This window comes from Sorex araneus, chromosome 6 (genome assembly GCF_027595985.1).
Source record: "Sorex araneus isolate mSorAra2 chromosome 6, mSorAra2.pri, whole genome shotgun sequence".
Classification (NCBI taxonomy): domain Eukaryota; kingdom Metazoa; phylum Chordata; class Mammalia; order Eulipotyphla; family Soricidae; genus Sorex; species Sorex araneus.
The window spans coordinates 109173658-109186156 of record NC_073307.1 but is presented as its reverse complement, the minus strand read 5'-3'; the positions used below and the strand labels follow the sequence as shown (position 1 = coordinate 109186156).

At 36.5% G+C, this 12499-nt stretch overlaps 2 protein-coding genes across 2 annotated transcripts; one reads left to right on the top strand and one right to left on the bottom strand.

Annotated features, from left to right (window-relative positions):
- Positions 1–2257: 2257 nt before the first annotated feature.
- On the top strand, positions 2258–3202 carry LOC101548148 (olfactory receptor 502). Its single transcript, XM_004613638.2, has one exon. It carries the CDS (start codon positions 2258–2260, stop codon positions 3200–3202), a length of 945 nt encoding a protein of 314 aa, XP_004613695.2.
- Positions 3203–11329: 8127 nt separating this feature from the next.
- Positions 11330–12295, bottom strand: LOC101537126 (olfactory receptor 10T2-like). Its single transcript, XM_004613674.2, has one exon. The coding sequence runs from the start codon at positions 12293–12295 to the stop codon at positions 11330–11332; it is 966 nt and encodes a 321-aa protein (XP_004613731.2).
- Between the last annotated feature and the right edge of the window lie 204 nt (positions 12296–12499).

Genomic DNA, 12499 nt, shown 5'->3' with positions numbered 1-12499 from the left:
AAGTCCTAACTGATGTTCTCACAAAATAAGTATTAGTGCATCTTACATAAATAAAAGTAAAGGGTCTATAAACAACTATTGAATTTATCAAACTATTGTTCATTTTATAACCAAACTTTATAATTGGACCTTTATTAATTAAAAAAGAAAATTGGAATAAATATTAATCTGCGATTTATTATATGATCCTCTTCAATCATTTTTAATGTTATACAGATATGTGTGGATACTAAAATAGAAGCAAAAGAACAATTTCGCATCTTGAGAACTGAAAGAATTCTGAAAGATTAGTTTTTGAGTGTTTGCATGAACTTAACTGCTCCATATCCAGTGCAATACATAATTATGCTGCAAGTTGCTTTTGGATTCACATTTTAATCACGAGATTCTTCAGAGATTTATCCCCAAAGGCAAAAGCAAATAAATAAAAGGGAACTATATATCCACACGGACTTTCATCTGTTATAGAAGAATGAGTGAGTTTTTATTTCAAGAGGTAAGAAGCCTTTTGTTAAAGAATCTGATTTATGAATTTTCATTTATCATTTGAAAGTCCTTTACTCCCTAGTATTATATATTTTCTCACAAGCAGTAGAGATATTAGGCAGATGCAATTAAGCAATTAATAACAAGTTTGGCTGTATTACTGATTTTATTTTACTTATGAAAAAGTTTGCATAATGTTAAGAATTATTTATTTCCCAAGATTTCTTGTTTATCCTTCCCAAAGATGGAAATTCATATGGTCTTTAACTCAATTCAAACTCAGCACACCCCAGTTATGATAACATATTCACTATCTTTAGATATTCTGGCATTTTATATATATATGCAATGATGCAAACTAAAATTTTTTTAAAAAGCAAATGTATTTACAGAAAAACTTAGTTTATGGGTGAGAATGTCTGTTTCAAGAGACCATACATAAGGCAAAACTCAAGGATAGTTTGACTATCTGAAGGTTTAATTTAACCTGACTTTATATTGGCAATCCTTTTCTAAATGTTATGCGATACTTTCTTTAGCAAGATATTATTTTGAAATTAATGTTAGTTCCTTCTATGAGTTAGAAACATTATTAGAATAGCGATTCATTTTTAAATTGTTTTATTATTTGTCATGCATTTGCAGTTATTACTTAAAAATAGTGAAATATCAGTATATATTGCTTTTAAATTCTTGATAAAGTATTGATTTGTTTAAAACGACAAAGTTTTAAAAATCCAATAATTTGCAGGAAATGACTTTATTAATTACCTTTAGTGAAATTCTTTTCTGGATTAGCATCAAGAGTCATTTTAATTAGACCTTTTGAAAAATAATATTTGGTAGATATTGCAAAATGCATATATTTATTAACATTCTTCTCTTTATGCATACTACTGAGACTTAAGGTGACTCTGAATCCACTCACTGTCAGATGCAGTAATATGCATCTTTAATTTTTTATAGCAGTATTATTTTTTTCATACTTAGTAAAGGACTAGACTATGAGACTTTCTAGGATTCAGAAATCAGAATTGTATAGCTTTTTATGTGCCCTTGTATGAGTTAAATGACCTCTTTGATTCATTTTCTTCACCGTAAAGCAATGAGAATTAACATAATTATGTGATGAAAAAATAGGATGCATACAAATAGATGCATGTCTGTATATCTGCTTAAATAGTTTAACTGTTTGGTTATTATTTAGTAAGAATTTGGTAAGTGATGAGCTATACTATGCTAAATTATTAACCAAAATACCTCCTATTTCTGTAAATACATATATTTAATTATACGTACAGTTTTTATATTGTTTTCTGTGACATCAAAGCCACATTAGTGCACATGTGAAAACTCCACAGTATTAAAAGAAAAAAAATGATTGAAAGTTTTCTGGAGTTTCTGTTTAAATATTTTTTAAAATAGGGCCAGAAAAACAGTATAGTGGGTAAGGCATTTGCTTTCCCAGTGCCTGACCCAGATTTAATCCCCAACATCACGAATGGACCGAGAGGACGCCCAGGAATGATCCTTGAGGACAGATACAGGAGTAATGCTCAAACACTGCAAGGAGTGGCTAAAAATTAAGAAAATATCTTAATTGACTCATTCTTGCATGTAAATGTGTTTATATTTTAATAAAAATATTCTGGAATATCTTCGTTTATGATAAATTCTCATATTTAGTAATGAAAGTGAAGTTACTGAATTTACAGCTTACTGTTAGACTGTCGCACAGGTTCACGGTGTAGCTGTTGCGCTGCATTGTCTCATGGATTCCTTGGGGAACAGAAACTACACTGCAGTAACAGGTTTCATTTTACTGGGCTTAACTGACGACCCCATTCTTCGAATCATCCTCTTCCTGATCATCCTTTGCATCTACCTGGTGACCATCTCTGGCAACCTCAGCACAATCATTCTTATCAGGGTGTCTTCTCAGCTCCATCATCCTATGTACTTTTTTCTGAGCCATTTGGCTTTTGCTGACATAGGCTATTCATCTTCTGTCACTCCCAACATGCTTGTAAACTTCTTGGTGGAGAAAAACACAATCTCTTATCTGGGATGTGGCATCCAGCTTGGTTCAGCTGTTTTCTTTGGGACAGCTGAGTGCTTCCTTCTGGCTGCCATGGCCTATGATCGCTTTGTGGCGATCTGCAACCCACTCTTGTATTCCAACAAAATGTCCACACAAGTCTGTGTTCAGTTACTAGTAGTGGCTTACACAGGGGGTCTTTTCAATGCTTCTTCCTTCTCTGCTTCATTCTTTTCTTTGTTCTTCTGTGGCCCAAATGAAGTGAATCATTTCTTCTGTGATTTTGCTCCTTTAATTGAACTCTCATGTTCTGATGCCAGTATCCCTGCAGTGGTCCCCTCCTTTACCGCTGGCTCCATCATTGTGGTCACAGTGTTTATCATAGCCATCTCCTATGTCTACATCCTTATCACCATCCTGAAGATGCGCTCCACTGAGGGGCGCCAGAAAGCCTTCTCCACCTGCACCTCCCACCTCACTGCAGTCACTCTGTTCTATGGGACCATCACATTCATTTACGTGATGCCCAAGTCCAGTTACTCAACTGACCAGAACAAGGTAGTGTCTGTGTTCTACATGGTGGTGATCCCCATGCTGAACCCCCTCATCTACAGCCTCAGGAACAATGAGATTAAAGGGGCTCTGAAGAGACAGCTTGCTAGAAAGATATTTTCTTAGTGAAGCGTGTTGTTTTATACGTTTTTGTAAAAAATATTACATAACTATAGCAATAAAAAGAAATTGTGTGTCTGTGATCTAAATATATCAGTTGTATGCCATTCAGGTAGAGATTTGCTTATAAATGGTGCACTTTTTGATCTAAAATGTCAAATCAGAGTCCTATGTTTAGTAGCCTTAAGGATGTTAAGTACACATTGGTTCGATAAAAAATAACTAAAATATCATTAATATTTATTCACATATATTTAAAAGAGACCTCTAATTCTTTATGACTGGGCCATTTTTAATGTTGTTTACCTAAAAACAACATTGGCCAGAGTGATAGTACCGCAGCGAAGACGCTTGCATTGCAAGTGGCTCCAACTCAGGTTTGATCCAAGGCACCACAAATGGTCTGTGGCTCTCCAGGAGTTATGCAAGAGCCCAGACAGAGCTGGGAGTAAGCCCTGAGCACTGTCAGGTTGGCCTCAAAACAAAAACCCCAAAACAAATAAATAATAAAGTAAAAACAAGTGTGATAACTGTAGTTAAGTTTGAATATATATTCAGAGAAAATTAGCGTGTACAACCAGAGAGAAAATTGGAGGAGGAAGCTTGTTTTTAGGGATGGTTATTTTACACCTGTATTTTGGTTCTTGGTCTCTGGACCCAGTAACCATGTGGAGACCCCCTAAGAGAAGGATGACATGTGTCTAACTGGCCTGTGATTTCTGTCATATTAAAACTGGTGAGTTCAGGGGATTGGGGGGTAGCATAGGGGTAAGGTGTTTGCCTTGCATGTGGTGGGCCTGGGTTCAATCCCTGGCACCACATATGTCCCTTAAATCTCACCAGCAGTGATCCCTGAGTGAAGAGATAGTAGTAAAATCTGAGAAAAGCCATATCCTAAAAATAACCCAATAATTAAACAAAATTCAAGAACCTGGTGAACTATTTGTGAGAATGAGCAGTTTCTTGAACTTCTTAGGGGCCAAATAAGACAAAGTTTTGGGTCTTGTTCATGGTCAGGACTTGATATTTACTCAGGTAGCTGAGAAAGCAGAATTGTCTCTCTTCTGATATTGTGACTGCTTCATGAAGTGTCTTAATCAACCTGAATACAAGATATGTGATACAATTTAATCTTTAATCTCTTATCCCTCTTTAATGTTTCAGAAAAAGTCTCTGGTTTTTTGACAGACTTAAGGCCATTAATAATTTTGTTCACTTATTCTTTATGAATTCATGTACTTAAGCTTATGTTCATTTATTTCTATATTTCAAGGATTGTCAAAGATCTTTGGGAATAAAAGTAAAAAGAAGCTAAACATATGTGCCCTTGTGGAATTTATCTTATATTATAGGAAAGACAGACTAACAAGATAGTGAATCAAACAATTAAATGGAGTTGGTTCCTTGGAGAATGAATTAGCAGAAGAGAGGAAGCGAGAACAGCATGCCAGGGGAGGAAATGGCAATGTAGGTCTCACTAGGAAGATACATCCAAAGCAACAATGCTAGGACTGGGGAGACAGTACAGCAGGTGAGGTGCTTGCCTCGCACGCACCTTCAAACCCCAGGGATCAAGCCCTAGCATCTCATATAGTCCCCTGAGCTTCACCAGGAGTAATTACTGAGTGCAGAGCCAGGAATAGCCCTTGAGAATTGCTGGGAGTGACCCCCAGACAAACAAAGCAAGAATGCAAATGCATATTCTTCTGAATATGGGGTTACCTGAGTTTAATTGCTGGAGAAAAGTATATTTGCACAAATTTAGTCTTTTTTATTCCTGCACATAATTTGTTTTTTGAGGTTTCTTGCCAACAAATGGGCAGGATTGCAAGTTTCAATCTTTAAGTCCTACGGTGAGAAAATTAAGCACATGACAGAATTTTAGATCTCCCAGATTTATGCCACAGATTACACATAATCAGGAATTGCATCACAAGAAACTGTGAAACCCAGAGGATTAAATCTAATATAAAAATATTTTTTGCTCTGAGAGAACTGGGCAAGTCAGAACAAAATGTTAACAAGTTAGGTTTTAGGTTTACTGTGTTTTAGGATGAGGAAGGCATTATTTAAAGCCCAGAGACTGTCCATTTGATAATTCTGATTGGGGCAGAGGAACATGACAAGTTTTAACACAGATTTCTAGTATGGATGACTAAAGAATTTCAGCCCTGAGGATGAACATAAGCTGGCTAAATAGATAAGGTGACTCAGAATGAAGTGTCTCACAAGAAAATAAAATTAAATATATCAAAATACATTGTTCCTGGACTGGAGCAATAGCATAGCGGCTAGGGGGGTTTGCCTTGCACGAGGCCTTGTTCGACTCCTCCATCTCTCTCGGAGAGCTCGGCAAGCTACCAAGAGAATCCCGCCCATACAGCAGAGCCTGGCAAACTACCCGTGGAGTATTCGATATGGCAAAAACAGTAACAACCTCACAATGGAGATGTTACTGGTGCCTTCTCAAGCAAATCGATGAACAACGGGATGACAGTGACAGTGATACAGTGATACATTGTTCCTAAAAGTAATTATTTAAATTCTTTATCCAGATTGAATTAAATGTAATTATTTAAATAGTATACCGAGGGTATATTAGGGACATTGGTGTGGAGAATGTGCACTGATGGAGGGATGGGTGTTCTATCATTGTATGACTGAAACTCAAACATAAAAGCTTTGTAACTGTATCTCACAGTGATTCAATAAAACATAAGAAAAAATTTTAAAAAATTAAAAAAAAAACTATACTGAGTAAAAAATAAAGACCTGGGTAAAAAAAAAAAAAGCTGTGAAACATGGTTGCTGGTGAAAACTACAGGCCATACAAACAGAATCACTAACGTTAATAAAATTAATAGATACAAGCTATTCCTTTAACTTAGAGATAAAAGACAACTTGAATAACTCAAGAGTCATAAAAATAAAAATATTATATAAGAAACCGTAGAATTTCATAAGGGACAGATTTAACTGGTAGTAGTCATGTTAATCACTTTGCCTTGCCAAACATGATTCTAGCAGGTTTTCTTACTGGATCCTAAGAGACAACAGAGGAAAGAAAGTCATTTTAACTTAGAAGTCTTATAAACATAATTGGGAGCAATGAACAACAGGATGATAGTGATAGTGATAGTGATATATATCCCATAGTTTTGGCATATATTTCTATTTACAAGAACTATTGCCTTGAGGGAAGCAAATGCATAAAACAATATATTACTACATTTATGGTCCATAGTTCTGGTACATTTTACAATAATTTTTGCTATGAGATTTGTTGTTTATTCACAGCTGATGTTTCCTTTTTTATTTTTTTGTTTTTGTTTTTGGGTCACACCCGGCAATGCACAGGGGTTACTCCTGGCTCTGCATTCAGGAATTATCCCAAGCGGTGCTCAGGGGACCATATGGGATGCTGGGAATCGAACCCGGTTCGGCTGCGTGCAAGGCAAACGCCCTACCCGCTGTGCTATTGCTCCAGCCCATGATGTTTCCTTTTATTGGAATGTAGAAGAAATAGAACATTTATGAATGTCAATTTCATCCATAGAGAAATTAAAATATCTTGATAAGCTCTTAAAATAAAGGTGAAATACTTGTCATGTAGAACTTTAAATGTCATTTAGTGTTCATTATACAATTTTTAGCAAATATTTATGATTCTATGTTACTTCACACTGGGAAAGAATAAAGACTGTATATTCCATAGTTCTTCCTTTTTCTCTTCCTCTCCTTTCATCTTTTTATTATCTCCTCATTTTTGTAAAACTGTGTTTTTTTGATAAAACGACTTATCTATTTGCTAGTAAACATGTGTTGACAATAAAATTAATTTTTAAATATTATACCGAGGGTATATTAGGGACATTGGTGTGGAGAATGTGCACTGATGGAGGGACAGGTGTTCTATCATTGTATGACAATCATGCTTCTTAAGTTTTTTTCATTATATTTCTTTTTGTCTCCCCTGCCCTTTTTATTTTTTTTTCTGGAGGAAGCTTGAGCACACTTTGCTCTGCTGAGGGGTGACTGCTGGTGGTTTTCAAGGTACCATATAACTCCTTGTTATACCAGAGTGAACCTAGGTTGGCTATGCACAAGGCAAACACCTTACCACCTGTACTATCTCTCTGGCCTAGTTCTTTGTAGTCTTAAAAAATAATTATTTAGCAGGTCTACATCAGTGTTATTGATGTATATTGACCCTCTCACATCACTGTGTCACTGTCACTGTCATATGGTTATTTGTCGATTTACTTGAGCGGGCAACAATAATGTCTCTATTTCTCCCAGTCCTGAGATTTTAGCACCCTCTCCTTACTTGACTTTCATCTTAGAAAATAAACCTAATTTTAACTTATTTTAATAGCTTTAATTACTACGTTCTCTAAATACTGTACTGAATAAAAAATTATAAAAATCATGACTATAAAACATATCTTAATACTTATATTTATGTACATAAATGACTATAAATTTGCATGTTAATATTTCTATGTGTTTATTTTTTATATTAATTTTAACTCATGGATTTAATAATTAAATAAAATCAAAAAATAACTGAATCATAAGAAAACTTAATGAAAGAGGCATATTAAAATTAAAAAGAAACCCTAAAGTTAATAATACTTCTATTCATTTCAAGAAGTAGAAAAGTAATAGTATAAAATCCAGTGGGGTACAAAAAAAGTTATACTATTTTAACATCATCAATTAACCATATAACCAATAATTCAAAAATCTGAAAGATTTTAAAGTAATTTTTAATGGATTTATCTTGAAAGTAACAAGAAACAATCTAAAGTGGGTGAAAGCAGGTATAACTATAGATTTTTATATATTGATAAAACTGTAAGTGCCATAGTTCAATGTAAAATATTTATAGGAAATAAATTACCAAGTAAACTTAAACTTATTAAAAAACAAATAAAAAAAACGCAAAGCATGAAAATCATACTAAAAGAATCAAATCAGTATATAAAAACTCACAAAGGTAAAGGACAGATACCTTACTTAACACATCTTACCAAATATTAAGACCTTTAAGCTGTGAGATTATAGTGCAATTACACAAATTTATAGATACAGCAAAATAGGTATGCTTTAGTGAAGTAATAAAACCGGGAATATCCTTGATTTTAAAAATCTAAAAAGAATCACAAGATGAATTATTAAACAACTTTATAAAACTGGGTTGAAAAACTTATGAATTATGAAGCAAGTTCCTTCTACCCAATTTTGTTGGAAGTTTTTATCACAAATATTGTTGCATCATACTTTCCATTTATTGGTATGATCGCATGAATTTTTACCAATTCCACTTGATTCTAGTATGTAATTTGTATTTTTGGGGGGCTATACCCAACGGTGCGCTCAAGAATCACTTCTGGTGGGCACAGAAAACCATATGGGGTGCTGGGGATGGAACCCAGTTGGCTGTATGCAAGGCAAATGTCTTACCCACTGCATTCTCTCCAGAACCTCATTTTTTTAAGGTCTTATTGAATTTGGGTAGCTAAGATTTTGTTAATAATCTGTCTATTTATGAAGGAAGTTGGTCTATATATTCATTTTTATTGATGTCTTTTTGGTAAATAGAACAATATTGGTCTCATAGAAAATGTTCTTAAAGATTCCTGCTTCTTTCCAGTAAGGAAAGCTTGAAAAGGATAGGTAATAAGTTCTGTTTGAGGGTTTGGAAGAATTCACTAGTGGACCCATCTGAACACTATGGGGAGAGATTTGTGGCTTAGTTGCAATATCAATTTCTAGCAATTATTCAGGCTTTCTGCTTTCTCCTGATGCAGTTGTAGGAGGTAGTGTGAATCTGAGAATTTATTCATTTCTTCCTGTTTCTCTAACTTAGTATCAAAAAGTTATTCATAATAAGCTTGATCTTCTGTAATTCATTGGTATAACTACTCTTTCATTTATAATCTTATTAATAAAATTTTCCCCTTTCTACGTCAGTCTCACCAAGGCTTGTTTGTCTTATTTATTTTTTTTTAAGTTCTGGTTTTTATTGATATTTTTGTATTATGCTTTTAGCATATATATCACTGATTGTGAGTTCAAAAAAGTATATGGGGCTGGAGCAATAGCATAGTGGCAGGGCGTTTGCCTTGCACGCAGCTGACCCACGTTAGATTCCTCTGCCCCTCTCAGAGAACCTGGCAAGCTACTGAGAGTATCTTGCCCACATGGCAGAGCCTGGCAAGCTCCCCATGGCATATCCAATATGCCAAACACAGTAACAACAAATCTCAGAATGGAGACGTTACTGGTGCCTGCTCAAGCAAATCCATGAGCAAACGGGATGACAGTGGTGACACATGCATTCCGTGTCTGAGAGCTGCCTCATGTCCTTCCCAGACCTCCCCAGAAGAGAGACTGAGAGCTGGAGGACCACAGCCTGATGGTGAAAATGGCCCACTTAATGCAGAGCAGCTAGCATATTTATAGAACATCTGAGGGGAGTTGAGGTGTAGGACATAGGTGTCATGGATCATTTATAGAGATAAAATATTTGGCAGAGGCAATTCTCTTGGGGATATTAACTCAAGGAGACATTGTCCCCTAGGGAGATCTACATTGCTTTTGTCTTTCCTTCTAGTTGTATATGTTAAACAATTAAGTTTACTTCTTATCAATACTTGCAGTTGTTTGGATAAACACAGTAAGAGACAAAGATTCCAAAACTTAGCTCTTTGGACTCTGAGAACAAGCAAGGTTTTTACTGTAAACCCCAGACTAAGTCTCCTCAGGCCAGTTCAGCTTGTCCTTCCCCATGGGGGTCCTGTCTCTTAAGTCATAACAGCTTGCATCAAGACCATGCATTTATGCTTTCTAGACTGTCCCATTTTGATGCAAGGGTAGCTTTGCCAGTTGCCCTGGGTCCATCCCAGTCCCATGGCAGGATCTCCCTTTGGGAGGTGGTAGGAATTACAGCAACTGAAGCCTGAGTCAAATAATTATGACCAATGCCCAGGAGTAGATATATTTTAGAGTCAATCAACTACCAAATATTAGGGGCATAGGATTAGAGTTATTCAAAGAATACTTAGAATTGATTAAAACTATAATCCATTACCAGGAAAATTCATTAGTCCATTTGATATTATCTTAAAATACTGTTACAGAAATTATTTATTCTTTTATTATATATTTAAATATGGATATACATACATGGATGAACACACACATTAAAAATATTGACTGGAAAGATACTATAGTGAGCAGGGTGCTCATCTTGCATGTGGTTGACCCCAAGTCCTGCTAAGAGTGATTCCTGAGCACAGAAACAGGAGTGCAGCTCTGAGAACCACCAGGTGTGTCCCCACTTCAAAAACTAACAAATGAACAAAAACTTTGAAACTATGTTCTTTCAGCACTAGAATTATTCTGTACATAGTAGTTATATTACTTATAATTATATTATATTACACCAGACTCCACACCAGGCTGTTTTCACTCAGGGTGCCTCAGAGGGGGGTGGGTGAGAGCCCTCCCCGCCCCGAGAGACACAGCCCCATCAACCGACCTCCACAACTCAACCACCAACATGCTCCAGGCTGCTTTCCATATCTACATGCTTGGGTCAAGCTTCACATATGAGTGAACATATTCCCGGATTGTGCGACACATCATAAGACATTCCCTACCCATTCTCCATAATTACCACGCCATATTTGATGGGGTTCAGACAGCAGTCAACAAATCATAGATTATATATATATATAATTTATATATGTGTGTATATATATATATATATATATACCTGACTGGGAACACCTGTAAAAGTGATTAGAGGCCACCCCAAAAGCCTCCATCCCTCTCAGAGAGCCTGGCAAACTACTGAGAGTATTCTGCCCACACAGCCGAGCCTGGCAAGCTACCTGTCATGTATTCAATATGCCAAAACAGTAAAAATGACAGTCCTCATTCCCCCGAGCCTGAAAGAGCTCCCAATATGCCACGGGGCTACACTAGCATGTGACAGGGATGAATGGGATGTTACTTGCGACTGCTCTAGCAAATCAATGAACAATGGGATGATAGTGATTACAGTGATACAGTGAATTCTATTTTAAATGCTCATTTTATTCACTTTGTCAATCTGCAATTTTTTTACATGTCTTCAGTTCTTTTATTTACTGTGTGAGGCATAAGCCTACTGGTATTGCTGATTACTTTCCTTAAGGCTGTCTGCATTTCTTTGTTCCTTAGACTATAAACAATGGGATTGAGCAGAGGGGTGAGTACTGTGTAAGTCACAGCCATCAACATGTCATCTCTGAATGAGTCACTGTTTTTAGGCCTCAAGTACACAAACCCAGCAAACCCATAGTGTATGGACACCACAGTGAGGTGGGAGGAGCAAGTTGAGAAGGCCTTATACCTCCCCTTAGCAGAGGGCATCTTCATGATTACAGATCCAATGAAGACGTAGGAGATCATGATTAAAATAAAGCTGCCCACCAACACGAAGGCAGAGAGCAAAAAAATAGCCATTTCATGATAGGAAGTATAATTACAAGCAAGGGACACGACAGGTAAGAAGTCACAGAAGAAGTGCTGGATGGTGTTGGAACCACAGAAAGGCAAATTAAACACAATGTTGACGATACTCAAGGAAATCAGGAACCCAACTATCCAAGAGGCCAGCATGAGCTGAGCACAGATCTTAGGGGTCATCCGGATGGCATAGTGCAGTGGGTTGTGAATAGCAGTGTAACGGTCATAGGACATGGCAGCCATGGTGAAGCAGTTATTGCCTCCCAAGCCGAAGAAGAAGAACATCTGCGTGGCACACTCTGGAAGAGAAATGGTCTTGCTCTCTGATAGTAAGTCCACCAACATGCGGGGGATGATGACCATAGTGGTACATGTTTCTGAGAAGGACAGACCACAGAGGAAGAAGTACATGGGGGTGTGAAGGTTGTTACTGAGTCTGATGGCCACCATAATTGACACATTTGCAGCGATAATGGTCAGGTGGGAGAAGAAAATCAACACAAAGAGAAGGACCTGCAGATCTGGGAAACTGGAAAATCCCCACAGAAGGAAAGAGGTGACTGTGGTGTGATTGCTCATCCTCCTGGTAATTTTTCTAAGATTCGGAGAATTCTAATACATTGGATGGCTAGACCTTAATCACTTGCACCTGCACAGGTTTAAGCTAGTTATTGGTGGAAGAGTCTGGGATACTACTGCACCTGTTTGAAGTCAAATTCAGTAATCAGAGTGATAAGAATGATTCTAGTATGATAATCCATAGAAATGGCATTGAACGGACCA

Bases quoted from the DNA above. Each gene is read 5' to 3' on its own strand.
- LOC101537126 (XM_004613674.2), bottom strand. From the start codon at position 12,295: ATGAGCAATCACACCACAGTCACCTCTTTCCTTCTGTGGGGATTTTCC.
- LOC101548148 (XM_004613638.2), top strand. From the start codon at position 2,258: ATGGATTCCTTGGGGAACAGAAACTACACTGCAGTAACAGGTTTCATT.